Below are 17,509 nucleotides of genomic sequence, written 5' to 3' on the forward strand. Positions count from 1 at the left end.
TTGACTCGATCCCGGATTAAGGAATTACAGGGTCGTAAAAAAGGTTTTTTTTGTTTTTTTTTAAAGACCTAAATTAGTGTGTGGGCTGAGAGTTCTGGGGGGCAGGAGGGGGGGAAGAAAAGGCCACTTGTTTCCTGCACAGGGTGCGAATGGAAATGAACACGACTTGGCAAGCGAGCTTCTTTACTGCAGTTTAATCATTGCGATTCATGAGAATTCTGCACGGCATCTTTGGAGACGAGAAAAAGGCTGAGCGTGGTGGTGGTGGACTTCTTGGAAGTGCCCCACTTGCTTAATACATGGACCCCCCCCCCCTTGAAAGCTAGACGGCGTCTAAGGACCGCAGGAACAAGTCCCCACCCCACTCCCGGTACCAAGAACCGGGTCCCCACAGAGCATCGTTGACAATTCCCCACAAAAATGGGGGGAAAAGGAAGAGGAACCAAGTGTTGCTACAACAGCACCGGCAGGAAACTGGCTCATGGGCATTTCAGTGTGCGGGACCACAATTGTTGCCAGCCAATGGCCTCTTGAAGGTGTCTCGGACCACTTGACAGCATCACATCCATTCAATCGCTCCAGGCAAGCACTGGTGTGCATGGTCATTCTAAAGGAAAGAGACCATTGTGTCAAGCGCTTCAACCTTCCTGGACCTTCGTATCCAATGGGAACGGCATGGGCCCAACAAAGCTAGTTCTTTCGGTCTTGTCTCTCTCTCACACACACAAAAACGCACTCATGCACAAAAGGAATAGCCATTAATCCGTGCACGCTCTTCGCCGTAAGATGGCAGGTCACGAATTACGGAGGGTGGAAACCTAAAAGTTGGCACGATTCGCCATCTGCTCCTCCATCACTCGGGGCGTCCTCGCCGCACTCCACACAACACCGTTCGCACGACAGGAGAAGCAAGTGCTAGTGAAGCCGTGAGCAGAGAAATGAAGGCTGGCCCTGGAATGGAGCACGTGGATCGCAACCCCAACGGGGACCCCAACGTGTGAAGTCCAAGAAGACTTGGGCTTGAAAGAGAAAAGGACAATCCAAGCACTAGAAGGAACCCAACTAAACGGTGATCATTTCTCCCGTGATCGTGAAAGGCTGGGGAGGGGGGGGGAAGGGGGGCAGGAACCCAAGCAACCTTTCACCCCACTCTAGTGCTGGAAAATACCCCCCCCAAAAAAAAACCCCAACCCTCCTCAAAAGTTTAAAAAGAAAAATCACTGGTAATGCGACCAAGCAAAGCAGAGCTCCTGGGGTAGGAGGACACGTCTGCTTATCTTCCCACCATCAACGTGAGCTGCCGTAAGACTCCACCAGGCAATGAATGGCACAGGAGCACTGAGGGTGGCTCAGCGGAAGGGGAATCTTTGCGCTTCTCTTGACCCGCTGCGCCGGGGTTCTTTTCGAGAAGAAACACAGCCCAGAAGTGTAAAAAAATATTTTCCCTTAAGGCGTCCAGAAACATTTCACACGGTCAGGATCCACTGAGTAGCCGGAGGTTTGTCTTCTCCTGGACGACAGGCCAGGCGGTCTCTCCCCCACCCTTTAGGTCGAGTGCAGAGGGATGACAAATTTGCAGCCGAAAGGCGAGTGGTAATTGATGCCCACCTCCTGGAACACTTTCTGGGGGATGCCAATGTCGCAGAGGTATAGCCGGCCGGCCCTCTCGCCCAGCGGCAAGGGCAGCCCCAAGGCTAGAGACCACTTGGCCTCGACTTCTTGCTCCATTTCGTTCACGGGAGGGTCCAGGCTGAGGACCGGCGCTCTGTTCTGATTGGCCCAGTCTACGGCAGCTTTGTACCAAGGCTGATCCCTCAGGAAAGCGTTTTCGTGGCAATCCAAGCAGTTGATCACCAAGTCGACAGGCGTCTCTGGAAGATCTAAAGTGGAGGGAAGTAAAGAGAGGGTATTAGGCATTAGCACGGCAGTCCTGAAAACCGGCCTGCACGTGGGGGCCCCGGCTGAGCACATACGCGCGACGTTTCCGCGTGACTTTTTTTCGCACTCGGGGCCAAAAAGGTTCGCCATCACTGGTATAGAAGATTTTGCAGAAACCTCTCAAAAAGCCTCATAACCACACAAACAAACAAGGACTTGGGGCTAATCCTCTTGGTCTAATCTGTCACTTCGGCCCGCGACCAAATTTACCTATTGAGGTTGTAAAAGCAAAGCAGCATCTCCCCACTAGATGGAGTTGGTAAGACTGAAAATGTAACAGGCGGTGAAAATACCTAGTGCTTCTCATATCCAGAAGCTTCCATGGACCTCAACTCCCTTGGCTTCTTCCAGCTGCCCCTCGGACATCAGTAAAAATATATTCTAAATCTGCCACCACCAACGTCCTGAAACGGGCTGGGGGATTCCAATTTTCATCACCCCACCTTCTTCCTAAGCCTTCTCCCCCATGCCCCCCCCTCACCCTTAAAGCAAAGACATTTGATTTTAAGAGCCCTTAAGAGTTTTTTGAAGAGTTGTTGAACTCTGGTGCTGGTGAAGACTCCTGCGAGCCTCTTGGACTGCAAGGCGATCCAACCGGTCAGTCCTAGAGGAGATCAACCCTGATAGATAGATAGATAGATAGATAGATAGATAGATAGATAGATAGATAGATAGATAGATAGATAGATAGATAGATAGATAGATAGATAGATAGATAGATAGATAGATAGATAGATAGATAGATAGATGATAGATAGATAGATAGATAGATAGATGATAGATAGATAGATGATAGATAGATAGATAGATAGATAGATAGATAGATGATAGATAGATAGATGATAGATAGATGATAGATAGATAGATAGATAGATAGATAGATAGATAGATAGATAGATAGATAGATAGATAGATAGATAGATAGATAGATAGATATGGTGGATGGATGGATAGATAGATACGGTGGATGGATGGATGGATGGATGGATGGATGGATGGATGGATGGATGGATGGATACATTGGATGGATGGATGGATGGATGGATGGATGGATGGATACATTGGATGGATGGATGGATGGATGGATGGATGGATACAGTAGATGGATGGATGGATGGATACGATGGATGGATGGATGGATGCAGACAGTAAATAGATAAGATGGATGGATGGATGGATGCAGACAGTAAATAGATAAGATGGATGGATGGATGGATGGATGGATACATACAGACAGTAGATAGATAGATAGATAGATAGAGAGAGAGAGAGAGAGAGAGAGAGAGAGAGAGAGAGAGAGAGAGAGAGAGAGATAGAAGAGAGAGAGAGACTGATTAAACCGGTCAGTCCTAGAGGAGATCAACCCTGACTGCTCTTTAGAAGGCCGGATCCTGAAGAGGAAACTCAAAGACTTTGGCCACCTAATGAGAAGGAAGGACTCCCTGGAGAAAGAAGAGCCTCATGCCGGGAACGATGGAGGACAAAAGAAGAAGGGGACAACAGAGGATGAGGTGGCTGGATGGAGTCCCCAAAGCAGCCGGCGTGAGCTTCAATGGACTCCAGAGGATGGCAGAGGACAGGAAGGCCTGGAGGCCCGGATTGTATCCCTGTTAATGCAATTTAGGACTGCATTTGCATTTTTGCCTGCTGCCGCATACTCTTAGCTCATATTTAACTGGTTCTCCTCTAAGACTCCGAGATCCCTCGCAACTCTGCAACCGTCATATTCACCCCGTAATTTAAAAGGGCCCCGTTCCACATTTGCACTCGCCTTTAATGCTGGACACCTGCTGCCCTTGCGTCTTGCTGAAGAGCGTCAGCTCGTTGGTGATCGATTCCAGCATCTTGACGAAATTGGGGAGGAAGAGGATGACGTCCACCTCGTGATTGGAGAGGTGCCGCCCACAGCTGATCCCCTGGGCCCCTTTCACGTGAGGGCCACACAACAAGGCCACCGTAGGTCGCTGGTGAATGTTTTTAGGGTTCAGCCTGAAAGGGAACAAGGATTCGGTTTCCTTAAGTGTGAATTTGCAGAAACTTTGAATTCTTTACCACGGTGGCGCAGTGGTCAAAGGGCAGTACTGCAGGCTACTTCGGCCGCCTATAATTTGGCAGTTCGAATCTCACCAGGCTCAAGGTTGACTCAGCCTTCCCTCCTTCTGAGGTGGGTAAAATGAGGACCCAGACTGTTGGGGGCAAGAGGCTGACCCTGAAAACCGCTGAGAGTGGGCTATAAGGTACTATAAAGTGTTATATAAGTCTAAGTGATATAGCTTTTTCTTTCTTTCCTCCCTTCCTCCCCTCCCTCTGGTTAGAATACAGTATTGCAGGCTAACTCTGCCAACTGCCACCAGTTCGATCCCGAGTGGCTCAAGGTTAACTCAACCTTACAATATGTCGACTCCTTAGTAAACTGCTTAGAGAGGGCTGTAGAGGGCTCCCTCTGGTTAGAATACAGTATTGCAGGCTAACTCTGCCAACTGCCACCAGTTCGATCCCGAGTGGCTCAAGGTTAACTCAACCTTACAATATGTCGACTCCTTAGTAAACTGCTTAGAGAGGGCTGTAGAGGGCTCCCTCTGGTTAGAATACAGTATTGCAGGCTAACTCTGCCAACTGCCACCAGTTCGATCCCGAGTGGCTCAAGGTTAACTCAACCTTACAATGTGTCGACTCCTTAGCAAACTGCTTAGAGAGGGCTGTAGAAGTACTGTGAAGCGGCATATACACTATATTGCCAAAAGTATTCGCTCACCCATCCAAATAATCAGAATAAGGTGTTCCAATCCCTTCCATGGCCACAGGTGTATAAAAATCAAGTACCTAGGCATGCAGATCGTTTTTACAAATATTTGTGAAAGGATGGGTCGCTCTCAGGAGCTCAGTGAATCCCAGCGTGGAACTGTGATAGGATGCCACCTGTGCAACAAATCCAGCTGTGACATTTCCTCGCTTCTAAATATTCCACAGTCAACTGTCAGCTGTATTATAAGAACGTGGAAGTGTTTGGGAACGACAGCAACTCAGCCACGAAGTGGTAGGCCAGGTAAACTCATCCAACATCAGTGTGTGACCTCACAAATGCGCTTCTGGAAGAATGGTCACAAATTCCCATAAACTCACTCCTGAACCTTGTGGACAGCCTTCCCAGAAGAGTTGAAGCTGTTATAGCTGCAAAGGGTGGATCGACGTCATATTGAACCCTAAGGATTAGGAATGGGATGTCACTTACAGTTAAGTTCATATGCGAGGAAAGGCAGGTGAGCAAACACTTTTGGCAAAGGTGGTGTAAATCTATAGCTTTCCTTCCTTCCATCCCTCCCGCCCAGTGGTTAGAATGCAGTATTGCAGGCTAACTCTGCCGATTGCCGGCAGGTCGATCCTGAGCGGCTCAAAGTTAACTCAGCCTTCCATCCTTCCGAGGTCGGTAAAATGAGGACTCAGATTATTGAGGGACAACAAGCCGACTCTGTAAACTGCTTAGAGAGGGCTGTAAAAGCACTGTGGAAGCGGTATATAAGCCTATAGCTGTTATTACCTGTTGGGTCCTCCGAGCAAACTCAGGGCCATCTGGCTGGCGCACACCCCCGTCATTTCCAGCCTCCGTTCGAGAGTCAAGCCGTGTTTCTCGGCCACGGAAAGCAGCTTTTTGTGCAGCTCGTAAGAGACGCTGGGGACCACCAAGCCGGAATCTGAAATGCAGAATTGGAAGAGAAGTTATCGGGAGGCCCTGAGCAGAAGGAGTAGGGAAGATCCATAACCCAAGCCACCATAAGAGCCGAGGTGGCGCAGTGGTTAGGGTGCAGTACTGCAGGCCACTTCAGCTGACTGTTATCTGCAGTTCAGCGGTTCTAATCTCACCGGCTCAAGGTCGACTCAGCCTTCCATCCTTCCGAGGTGGGTGAAATGAGGACCCAGACTGTGGGGGGCGATATGCTGACTCTGTAAACCGCTTAGAGAGGGCTGAAAGCCCTATGAAGCGGTAGATAAGTCTAACTGCTATTGCTATCCAAAGGGAGGTCAGGCTTAAGCAACAAAACCTGACCCTTTCCAACTTGGCCATCTCATCCCAGAGTTCTTTAGGACCGTCGACACCATGAGTCGCTTTTTCAGTCACATAAAGGAACTACGGGTGCTCTCAATTCTATACGCCAGCACGTAAACGAGCTTGAAAGAGACTGAGGCAGGTTTCAGAGCTGATGTACAGAATCCGTACCTTCAAGAAGCAGGTGGCCCTCCAGATGTGACTGAACTACAGTTACCAACACCTCCGTCATGCTAAAAAAATTAAAAAGGGGGGGGGGGTACTGAGAAATTCTTCAGCTACCAGAGCCCATTGTTACAGATTAACAGAGTTGGAAGGGGCCTTGTAGGTCATCTAGTCCAACCCCCCCGCCTCCAAGCAGGAGACCCTACACCATTTCTGACAAATGGCAGTCCAGTCTCTTCTTCAAAGTCTCCAGTGATGAAGCTCCCACAACTTCTGAAGGCAACTTCTGTTCCATGGGTTGATTGTTCTCCCTGTCTGGAAATTTCTCCTCATTTCTAGGTTGAATCTCTCCTTGATCATCCATTATTCCTTGTCTGGCCTTTGGGTGCCTTGGAAAATAGCTTGAACCCCCACTCCTCTCTGTGGCAACCCCTCAAATACAAGAACTTCCTTCCTTCCTTAACGTATAGCTACAGCAAAGAAATAGGATGATTAGTCTGCAAGAGTATTTCATTAGCCTCAATGCCAAATCTTTAGCAGGGGTCTCCAACCTTGACAACTTTAAGCCTGGAGGACTTCAACTCCCAGAATTCCCCAGCCAGAAAAGCTGGCTGGGGAATTCTGGGATGTTGAAGTCCTCCGTGCTTAAAGTTGCCAAGGTTGGAGACCCCTGCTTTAGGGGACCATGAGATTGGGTTTTTTTTAAATCGTGATAGAATCTGGTTTGGTTTTGGCTTTAGAGAGATGGGTGATCTCAATCAAATCGAAGCGAACGGTGACTTCTGAACCCACAACGGGTGGTTTAATGTCTCTCGTGACAAACTTACTACACTGAAAGAGAGAGACCGAACTGTAGTTGTTCCTTGCGTGTTCACAGCCAATTAAAGTCCCCACCTTATCTTTATCGGGGTTATTACATTAAGTATCAATGGGCTACTTTGTCCTTGAAACTCAGACTACAACAGTGATAACTTTATTGCAAAAGGAAGAGTCTTGCATGTTCAAAGTCAGAGAGACACCAGCGCTGGGTCCAATAGGATAGGTTACAGGTGGCACTCACCCCCAACAAGACTGGCAAGAATGTTTAGCAACCCGTTTACAAAATGCTGGGAATGTAACCAGTTCCCAGCCGCATACTATCACATGTGGTGGACATGCAGCAAAGCAAGAAAAGATCGGGAGAAATTACATAATCGGCTGGAAGAGATAAACGAAACAGAATATACATTTGAAGCTGGAATTATATAATACCAGAGGGTTACGATAAAGGGAACCACGTATTTGGTTTTAGATATACTGACAGCAGCTAGGATTTTATTTGCCAAACACTGGAAAAATGAAAACACTCCGCCAGAGGAGGAAGTAATTCGGAAGATTTCAGAATGGGGTGAAATGGATAGGCTTACTTTTTAAAGATATAGAAGATTCAGACTATTACCTGGCATGGAAGAGTTTCTATGAGTGGCTAGAGAAAAGGGTCAGAATTAAAGAGGAAAAAGGACTATGAATGTCTGTATTAAAACAGAGATGTTTTCGACTATTAGCACTAGCACTAGCAGTTAGACTTATATACCGCTTCATTGGGCTTTCAGCCCTCTCTAAGCGGTTTACAGAGTCAGCATACCGCCCCCACAATCTGGGTCCTCATTTTACCCACCTCGGAAGGATGGAAGGCTGAGTCAACCTTGAGCCGGTGAGATTTGAACCGCTGAACTGCAGAACTAGCAGTCAGCTGAAGTGGTCTGCAGTACTGCACTCTACCCACTGCGCCACCTCGGCTCTATCCCTCTATCCCTATTGATAATTTATGAAATGTAAATAGATATATTTATCTATTATTATAGATATATGTATCTATTATTATAGATATAAAAGATATAAGAAAAACCCAGTTTAAACTATTTGGTTATACTATTACAATTAGAGTTAACACAAGTGTTATCATATTATAGTTACTGTTATGAGTTCATGTGTTTTTACTGAGGTTTTTAAAATTATTATTATTATGATCTTTGTCTGTGTAACTGACATACCCTGCGTTCATACGCTGTATTCAAAAATGCTATCAATAAAAAGAAATATTTAAAAAAAACAGGGTAGCAATAGCAATAGCAGTTAGACTTATATACCGCTTCATAGGGCTTTCAGCCCTCTCTAAGCGGTTTACAGAGTCAGCATATTGCCCCCAACAACAATCCGGGTCCTCATTTTACCCACCTCGGAAGGATGGAAGGCTGAGTCAACCTTGAGCCTGGTGGGATTTGAACAGCCGAACTGCAGAACTGCAGTCAGCTAAAGTAACCTGCAGTGCTGCATTTAACCACTGCACCACCTCAGGGTAGGTAGTCCTCAAGTGGTCCTTAAGGGGCCACCACAGAGAAGAAGGGAGGTCATGCTATTCTCCAAAGTGCCAGGAGGCAGGACGAGAAACAATGGATGGAAACGAATCAAGGAGAGGAGCAACCTGGGATTAAGGAGGAATTTCCTGTCAATGGGAACAATTAATCCGTGGAACGGCTTTTGCCTCCAGAAACTTGGGGGGTGGCGGTGGGGGAGGGAGGGGGCTCCACGACTGGAAATTTTCAAGAAGAGATGGGACCACCTTCTGTTTGTAATAGTATAAGCGATGGCAAACCTTCTCGCCACCAAGTGCCCGAACCGAAAGGCGCATGCATACATGTGCATTTGCGTGCACCAGTGCTGAAAACCGGAAGACCAGCTGGGCAGCATACGCATGGATCTTTTTTGACCATTTGCCAGTCCATTTTTGGGGCCAAAAACAGCCTGAAAGCGACCTGAAAATAGTCTGAAACCCCTCCCCCCCAAAAAAACGGCCCGTTTTTTGACCATTTTGGGCCGTTTTCTGGCCCATTTTCCAGTGCTCCGGCGCCTGCGAAGACCAGCTGGCATCGGCACGTGTGCCCAGAGAGAGAGAGAGAGCGCTCTCTGCATGCCACCTCTGGCATGTGTGCCACAGGGCTGGACTAGCAGGGGGTCGGACTAGAAGACCTCCCAAGCCCCTTCCAACTCTTGTTACTGTTGTTCTCTTAACACGCCGGTTTTAAATGCAAAGCCTGGGCCCCGTTTGGGAAGTAAGCAAGCGCCGAGCCACCGGTTGTAACCCGAGGACGGCCTGTACTGCCTCTGAGCCCCAAAGTGGGCGAATGTTTGGGCTCCTCTCCAAGGGAAACGGGCCTCTTGCGACACCCTCGTTTTTTTAGCCGGCCTCGCGTGCCTCTGCAGCTCTTGGCTCCTAATAGCCCTTCATGTAAAGGGATCTCGTTGGGAACACGAGAAAAGATAAGGTGTGCGATTACACCGCCCCGCTGCACGCAAGGAGGCTGGACGGTGTTTTGATCGGGGAGCGTGAGAGCAGCCAGAGGATTCCCCTCCCTGCTTCTCACTCACGCAAGGACAACCAGTTCGACTAGCTTATCACAACCAGACGGTCTTAAATAAACTCAGTAAAGGCGGTGGCACAAGGTAGCGTGTAAAGCTGAAGGGAAAAAAAAATATATAAATATATATATAGGTAGGTAATTACAGAGCTGCAACCGGAGGCTGGCCGGGAGCCAGACTTAAATTACACCGCGGTTGAGAGATAGAAGAGGAGAACGAATCGACTGAGGATATGGATATGGTATCGCCGGGATTGCCAACTCCAAGGGAGACGCTGCCGACGCAGTGTTGCGGGGGGCACCAAAGGAAGCCGTTATGCTTCCTTTTCTGGGCTCTGGCTCTTCTCCCCCCCCCTCTTTTGAATTCCAATTCATTCCAAATCCTGCCCCCATTTGTCCTGCGTGCCTTATCACGATGGCTGGCTTCGATTGGCTGCCTGCAACCCCGAAGGGCTTTTTGCCAGCGCAAACCACTTTCCCTCCACTCGGCCACGGTCAGCCTCAATTTAAACGGGTCCCGAGAGTGTCACGGTTCTGCTTGGAAGCCTAATCTGATTTGCCGGAGGCAACTGGGCCGCCGTTCAGAAGAGAACCAGGGGCCAGCGGTGGCTGGATACATCCGCTCCCTCCAATCACTCCTTTGTGGAGAAGATCTAAAGTAACATCTGGTATTGGACCTGGGTACTTGAGAGACCGCCTACTGCCAATTACCTCCACTAGACCAATAAGATCCCATAGACTAGGCCTCCTCCGAATTCCATCAGCCGCCCAGTGTCGACTGGCGACTACCCGGAGGAGGGCCTTCTCTGTGGCTGCTCCAACCCTGTGGAACGAACTCCCCATGGAGATTCGTACCCTCACCACCCTCCAGGCCTTCCGCATAGCCCTTAAGACCTGGCTGTTCCGACAGGCCTGGGGCTAAAGACTTGCAGCCCCAGTTCGAATGGTATGATTGTTGTGTTTTTTAACTGTGTGTGGTCTTTATATTTTGTAACTTGGTTTGTTTTTCCCCTCCCTTGAATTGTGAGCCGCCCTGAGTCCCTTCAGGGAAAAGGGCGGCATGCAAATAAAGTAAATTCAAATTCAAATTCAAAATTCAAAATTCAAATTCAAATCCATCTACTCTCCCCACTTGTGACTATAACCTCTATAATCTCTCCCCATGTATGGCTAGAACCACGTGGCTTGTATTTTTCAATTTATATTGTTTTTGTTTCCTATTATGATTTGATAGCTTATCAGTAACCTTTGACTATCACTAAGTGTTGTGTCTTATAATTCTTGATGAATGTATTCTGTTTTATTTTTCTTTATGTACACTGAGAGCAGCTGCACCAAAGACGAATTCCTTGTGTGTCCAAACACACTTGGCCAATAAAGAATTCTATTCTATTCTATCTAAAGTAGATTGAGAGTAGCCACATTGGTATAGGTCGTAAAATGGGGCAAAACAGTTCCGACCGAGGCTTCCCAAGAGCCTGAAGCAAACTCCTTGTCCCGACAAAAACCCCTTTTATTAATTGACTGTGAATTCTGCTCATTCACATCCAGCAAAGTCTTTCGAGGGAGGATTTACAGTCACAGACCTCATCTGGCTTGGAGAGCTGCCAGGCCGATCTCTGCAAAACTTGGCAAGGAGTCTCGGAGAGTCACGAACCAATTAAGTGAACTAATGGTCTCCTGCAAACTCCACTCCCCTTTCGCTCCTCTTTTATTTCCCCTGGGAGGGGCCATTCATCGTCCACCTGGGGCCTTATTCCCAAGTTGACCCCTGTTCCTTAGCTGTTCCCTTCTCCTGGCAACTCTGCGCATGCGCACACTGGGAACAGGCTCCAGCTGTTCATCTGCCTCACTGATGTCTGACTCCGAAGGGAGCTGATAACTGTCAGACGGCCCTGGCCCCCCTCTCTGCCTCTGACACAGAGCCCTCCTCAGAGCCTTCCCCAGACTCCAGGACTGGCCCATCTTCCTCCCCAACCTCCTCACTGTCCGAATCTGCTGCCAGCTCCGCTGACCGGCCACAACAGAAAATTTGGGTCGCAAGCTGAGGTTACACCTTTCTTTTCAAAGCATCCCCCCCCCCAAATAATTTCCTAAGGTTTACGGGAAGCCCTACGGCCTCAGTTCAGCCAAAATTTATGTTGCTAAGCGGGACAGTCGTTAGGCGGGTTTTGCCCCGTGTTACTACCTTCCTTGCCACAGTTGTTAAGTGAATCACTGCAGTTGTTAAGTGAGCAACATGGCCATTTAGGGAATCTGGATTCCCCCGTGGACTTTGCTTGTCAGAAGGTCACAAAAGGGGACAATGCGACGGTCATAAATATGAGCCAGTTGCCGAGGGTCTGGATTTTGATCACGTGACGGGGACGCTACAACGGTGGTTGTTGTGGAAAACGGCCGTAAATCCATTTTTTTCTGCGCCGTTTTGACTCCGAACAATCACTAAGAGCCGAGATGGCGCAGTGGTTAGAGTGCTGTACTGCAGCCACTTCAGCTCACTGTTATCTGCAGTTCGGCGGTTCAAATCTCACCGGCTCAGGGTTGACTCAGCCTTCCATCCTTCCGAGGTGGGTGAAATGAGGACCCGGATTGTTGTTGGGGGCAATATGCTGACTCCGTAAACTGCTTAGAGAGGGCTGAAAGCCCTATGAAGCGGTATATAAGTCTAACTGCTATTGCTATTGTTACTAAGCAAACGACTGTAAGCCGAGGACTATCTGTGAGTGCGAAAACCCCCAACGTACCGGTACAGAACTCTTTGCTCGCCTGCGGGACGGTGATCCTCCTGTAGACGATGGGATCCGACTCCAAGATGTTCTCGTCGTGGCGGTAGCGGCCGGCCGCCTTCTCGCTCGGCGTGCCCCGGGAGCGGGTCCCGCTCTTCCTCTCGTAGGTTTCTATCTCCTCAAACACGGCGGCCTTGTCGAAAAGGGCCAGGTTGCCCTCAAAGTCAAAATCGGTGTCCGGGATCTCTTCGATGTCGTCCCCAAAGCACTCGTCGTCCTTGTTCTTCATCTGGCCGTTCTTCATGCCGCTTTTCTTCGGGGTCACCTGGTTGGGATGACGGCTACTGGACGACCCTGAGGGGAAAGACAAGGGAGGGTCGGAAGGCGTTTGCTGGCGAGGGCAGAGTCGGAGGCAGGGGGTCCCCCTAACCCCCTTGGCTGTAGCATGAGAAAAAATGGAACGTGCAAACCAGTGGTGGGGTTTCAAAGAATTTTTAGAACCTCTTCTGTAGGTGTGGCCTGCTTTGTGGGAGTGGCTTGTCGGCCATGTGACTGGGTGGGAGTGGCTTGTCGGCCATGTGACTGGGTGGGAGTGGCTTGTCGGCCATGTGACTGGGTGGGAGTGGCTTGCCGGCCATGTGACCGAGTGGGATGGCTTGCCGGCCATGTGACCGGGTGGGAGTGGCTTGGCAGCCATGTGACTGGGTGGGAGTGGCTTGCCAGCCATGTGACTGGGTGGGAGTGGCTTGCCGGCCATGTGACCGAGTGGGATGGCTTGCCGGCCATGTGACTGGGTGGGCGTGGCTTGCCAGCCATGTGACCGAGTGGGATGGCTTGCCGGCCATGTGACTGGGTGGGCGTGGCTAACTTGTAAAATGTGGGGAAACTCACTTAATAACGCTCTTGCTTAGCAACCAAAATGTTGGCTCAGGAACTCTGGCATTTGAAGCAGGCAAGTCTTAAAGCTGTCAAGTTACAAGTTCTTTGCACCCCTAACCTTTTAGAAAAAAAAAATCCCAGGGGTGTTCAAACTTGACAGCTTTAAGACTTGTGGACTTCAACTCCCAGAATTCCTTCTCCAGTCATGTTGGCTCAGGAGCTCTGGCATTGAAGTGTGCAAGTCTTAAAGCTGTCAAGTTACAAGTTCCTTGCACCCCTAACCCTTTAGAAAAAAACCCGCAGGCGTGTTCAAACTTGACAGCTTTAAGACTTGTGGACTTCAACTCCCAGAATTCCTCCTCCAGTCATCTTGGCTCAGAAACTCTGGCATTGAAGCACGCAAGTCTTAAAGCTGTCAAGTTACAAGACCCTTGCACCCCTAACCCTTTAGGGAAAAAAAACCCCCAGGGGTGTTCAAACTTGACAGTTTTAAGACTTCAAGGTTTAGATAGGACTCTTAGAGGCGGGCAGGGTGATTGGTGAGCCAGCCAATCAGTGGGGGGGGGGGGCAAGCGTGGTGCGGACGGGCGGGGGAGGGAGCTGGAACCGGTTCTAAATGGCACAGTAGATTTGTGGAACCTCTTCTATAGAAGAGGTTAGAACTGGCAGGAACCCACCCCTGGTGCTAACAAGTGAAGCCCCATGCGTGGGATGCAGAGAGCGCCAGAAACCACCGTCCCTTCTGGTGCATGGAAAAACCCACACAGAACCGGTGTTCTGACCCTCTGGGGTTAACTCAAAGATTCCTTTATTAGGAGTGCCAGCAGCCCCGGCAAAATGCTTCTCTCTCAACAAGTCTGGGCAGCCGGGAGATGAATAGTTATCTGCCACATCTATTCATCTCTGTTCCCTGCCTTTTATCCCCAGAGCTAGGATGGGGCTTTGCTAGCAGCGGTGGTTTTTCCGCCCCAAGGACCGGCCCATAGATTTCCACTGCTCTCCTCTCCTCTGCCACATCTATTCATCTCTGTTCCCTGCCTTTTATCCCCAGAGCCAGGATGGGGTTTTGCTAGCAGCGGTGGTTTTTCCGCCCCAAGGACTGGCCCATAGATTTCCACTGCTCTCCTCTCCTCTGCCACATCTATTCATCTCTGTTCCCTGCCTTTTATCCCCAGAGCCAGGATGGGGTTTTGCTAGCAGCGGTGGTTTTTCCGCCCCAAGGACTGGCCCATAGATTTCCACTGCTCTCCTCTCCTCTGCCACATCTATTCATCTCTGTTCCCTGCCTTTTATCCCGAGAGCTAGGATGGGGCTTTGCTAGCAGTGGTGGTTTTTCCGTCCCAAGGACCGTCCCATAGATTTGCTCTCCTCTCCTCCGCCTTCTGCATATCCGCGCGTCAGGCACTGGACCCAACTGTCCCTCCTCTTCCTCATCAGCCACCTCCACATCTGGGAGCTGTTGACTCTTCATCTAAGGGCTGACGGGCGTCCCAGAGTCCACCTCTGTCTCTCTCTCTGCCAGCTCCATTCCCTCTTAGCAATAGCAGTTAGACTTATATACCGCTTCATAGGGCTTTCAGCCCTCTCTAAGCGGTTTACAGAGTCAGCATATTGTCCCCCAACAACAATCCGGGTCCTCATTTCACCCACCTCGGAAGGATGGAAGGCTGAGTCAACCTTGAGCCGGTGAGATTTGAACAGCCGAACTGCAGAACTGCAGTCAGCTGAAGTAGCCTGCAGTGCTGCATTTAACCACTGCGCCACCTTGGCTCTTCCCCCTCAGATTGTCCTGATGCTGACCCTGACTCCCACACCTCCTCTGATTCGGCTGCTGGAGGGGCTGGCGACTGATAGGTCACAACAACTGGTCCCTGGCGTCCCAAAGGTTGGGGTGGGGGGCACCATAGAGAAAGCAGGCAGAGCAACAGATCGTAACCACAGCCACAGCCAAGGTGGGACCACCGAGACCACCCAAAAGAAGTCCTAAGAGAGACTCACACGAGTTGTGCCTGCGGCGAAAGTTCTTGGATGGGTTCAAGGCCTCCGTGTGTCGGTCCATGTAGCTCTTAGAACAGGGGTGCAGCTGGGGAGAAAGAACGGCTTCTTGGGTCTTCACGTCTGTCCTCCTGGGGATGTTCTGTGGAGCACTGCTAGGCTTCTTCGGCAATTTGCCAGTGCCGTTCTGACTGGCGCCACCCGGACACTCGAGAGCGGGAATGCCAAGGTCGGGGTGCTGGAAGTCTACACATTGTCCGTTATCGCCAAGGCCTGGAATCTCCAGGATCTTCAGCTCAGTGATATCCCCAGCCCTAGACGAGGACCAGAGATGAGGTTAATCGGGCCACAGTGCTTGACTCTCATCACATCCTCTGCCCTCTTCGGCTCGCTTTCAGCCAGCGCGGGGTAGAAAAGGAAGATCTACCTTGATCTACCAAAATATGCAGTAGTATCCTAGTAGCCCTTACTACAACTCTTGAGGGCTACAGGCTGGGAATGTGTGCTGTGCAGGAGCATAAATCATCCTGGTTCGTAGTTGAACCATCAGAAATTACACTGTGAGAAGAACCTTTTCCCGAAATATAAACATGGAGAGGGGGGAAAAAGTGGTAAGTTTGTGAAACCTTTTTTCTTAAGATTAGTTGTAAACAAATGTTCAGGTGCTCCTGTAACAAGCCATGTTTTAACTGACTTTAAGAACGGACAGACTTCCAGGCTGCTGGGTTTCCAAATAATCCATCTCCCTTATAAACATATTGCCAAAAACAAAAAGGATAGCAACAATTTGACATCGGCTAGAAGCCTGGAAAACCTAAAGCATAAACTTCACGTACTATAAACCTGCAATGCTCCCTGCAATGTGTATTTTCAGAAAAAGAGCTACAACAGTTTTCAAGTCTCAATGAAGCCGCTCAGGGAGGAGCGTTTACCTGAAAGTCACCTCCGGAACCAAACATTTGACTCCGTTATGGAAAGGCCGCGTGAGTGAAATTGTCTGGCTCGCTTGATTCACCGCAGACACCCTTCCCTGGTAGACTCCCAAGCTGTCTCCACAACTGATCGAGACGATGCTTCCAAGCCAATCCATGGCCATGGTTTCTGGGGTTGCTGCAAAACAACCAAAGGGGCCATGAGCTAACATATATTGCAATGGAAGGGAATATCTGTAGCTCAGGGAGGGAGGGAGGGAGGAAGGTGTGGTGCCCCTGTTGTTCTCTCAACTGGGTGATTTTCTTGCAGGCGTTTCATGACCCATCTAGGGAACATCATCAGTGCTCTATACCACTTCAGACAAATGGCTATCCAAAACCTTCTTAAAGAGTTCCAGTGTTGGGGCATTCACAACTTCTGGAGGCAACTTCTGTTCCACTGATTAATTGTTCTCACTGTCAGGACGTTTCTCTTTAGTTCTAAGTTGCTTCTTTCTTGATTAGTTTCCACCCATTGCTTCTTGTCCTGCCCTCGGGTGCTTTGGAGAATAGTTTGACTCCCTCTTCTTTGTGGCAACCCCTGAGATATTGGAAGACTGCTATCATGTCACTCCTAGTCCTTCTTTTCATTAAACGAGACCTACCCAGTTCCTGCAACCGTTCTTTGCATGTTTCAGCCTCCAGTCCCCTAATCCTCTTTGTTGCTCTTCTCTGAACTCTTTCTAGAGTCTCCACATCTTTTTTACATCGTGGCGACCAAAACTGAATGCAATATTCCAAGTGTGGCCTTACCAAGGCATTATAAAGTGGCATTAAGACTTGATCTTGATTCTATCCCTCTGTTTATGAACTTAGGGGGGAGTCAAAGTTCAATGGGGAGGGGGGACTCCCATAACTGGTAAGTTCCCTTTTAGGGGGAGGGAAAGCCACCCCCAGGGCCATCGTGGCAAGCAACGTGGGGATTCGAACCCGGGTCTTCGCCTCTCCATCCTGGTCTATGAAACTAGGGGGGAGTGACGTCACTCCCCTCCCAAAGGGGGCGTGGCCGCTCCTCTCGCGCCTCTGCCTGAGCAGCCCCGCAGGCGGGAGAGCGCCGGGGCAGCCGCGGCCCTGGCCCTCGGAGAGGCGGAGAGGGGCGCCGGCAGGGGCTCCCCCAGGGGCCTCCCCACACACCGCTTCCACACCTGGGACGAGGAAGCCGAGGAACCGCGGGGCTTCGCTCTTCTTCTCTTCAGACGCCTTCGCTCCGGAAATGTCGCTCAGCGCAGGGGAAGCGAGCGTCACTTCCGCTTCCGCCTCGCTTTTAAGGCTCTCTAGGGATGAGGCGCCGAAGGCGGTGGCCGTCGTGGAAAGGTACTCAAGGTACGCATGCGCGCGAGGGCAGGGAGCCCAAGCAGGTGGGGAGTGCTGCGCGTGCGCATTGGACACACT

The 17,509-nt window shown here is 49.9% G+C and overlaps 1 protein-coding gene across 1 annotated transcript; it reads right to left on the reverse strand.

Moving 5' to 3' along the window:
* Window positions 1–1,203: 1,203 nt before the first annotated feature.
* EDC3 (enhancer of mRNA decapping 3) lies at window positions 1,204–17,437 on the reverse strand. The gene is made up of 7 exons (XM_087704050.1): window positions 17,263–17,437; window positions 16,079–16,256; window positions 15,150–15,460; window positions 12,291–12,626; window positions 5,477–5,630; window positions 3,710–3,927; window positions 1,204–1,880 (listed from the first exon to the last, which is right to left on the reverse strand). Exons 2-7 carry the CDS (start codon window positions 16,240–16,242, stop codon window positions 1,546–1,548), a joined length of 1,518 nt encoding a protein of 505 aa, XP_087560176.1. The 5' UTR covers window positions 16,243–16,256; window positions 17,263–17,437; the 3' UTR covers window positions 1,204–1,545.
* Between the last annotated feature and the right edge of the window lie 72 nt (window positions 17,438–17,509).

This window comes from Thamnophis sirtalis, unplaced genomic scaffold, assembly GCF_051295495.1.
Source record: "Thamnophis sirtalis isolate CommonGarterSnake01/CBP01778 unplaced genomic scaffold, rThaSir2_p1.2 scaffold_2, whole genome shotgun sequence".
Lineage (NCBI taxonomy): Eukaryota > Metazoa > Chordata > Lepidosauria > Squamata > Natricidae > Thamnophis > Thamnophis sirtalis.

Coding starts and splice junctions, on each gene's coding strand:
- EDC3 (XM_087704050.1), bottom strand. CDS start 16,242: ATGGCCATGGATTGGCTTGGAAGCATCGTCTCGATCAGTTGTGGAGAC. Junction 15,461..16,078: donor GTTCCGGAGGTGACTTTCAG/GTAAACGCTCCT, acceptor GTCCTCGTCTAG/GGCTGGGGATATCACTGAGC. Junction 3,928..5,476: donor TTGCTCGGAGGACCCAACAG/GTAATAACAGCT, acceptor GTTCCCTTTCAG/GCTGAACCCTAAAAACATTC.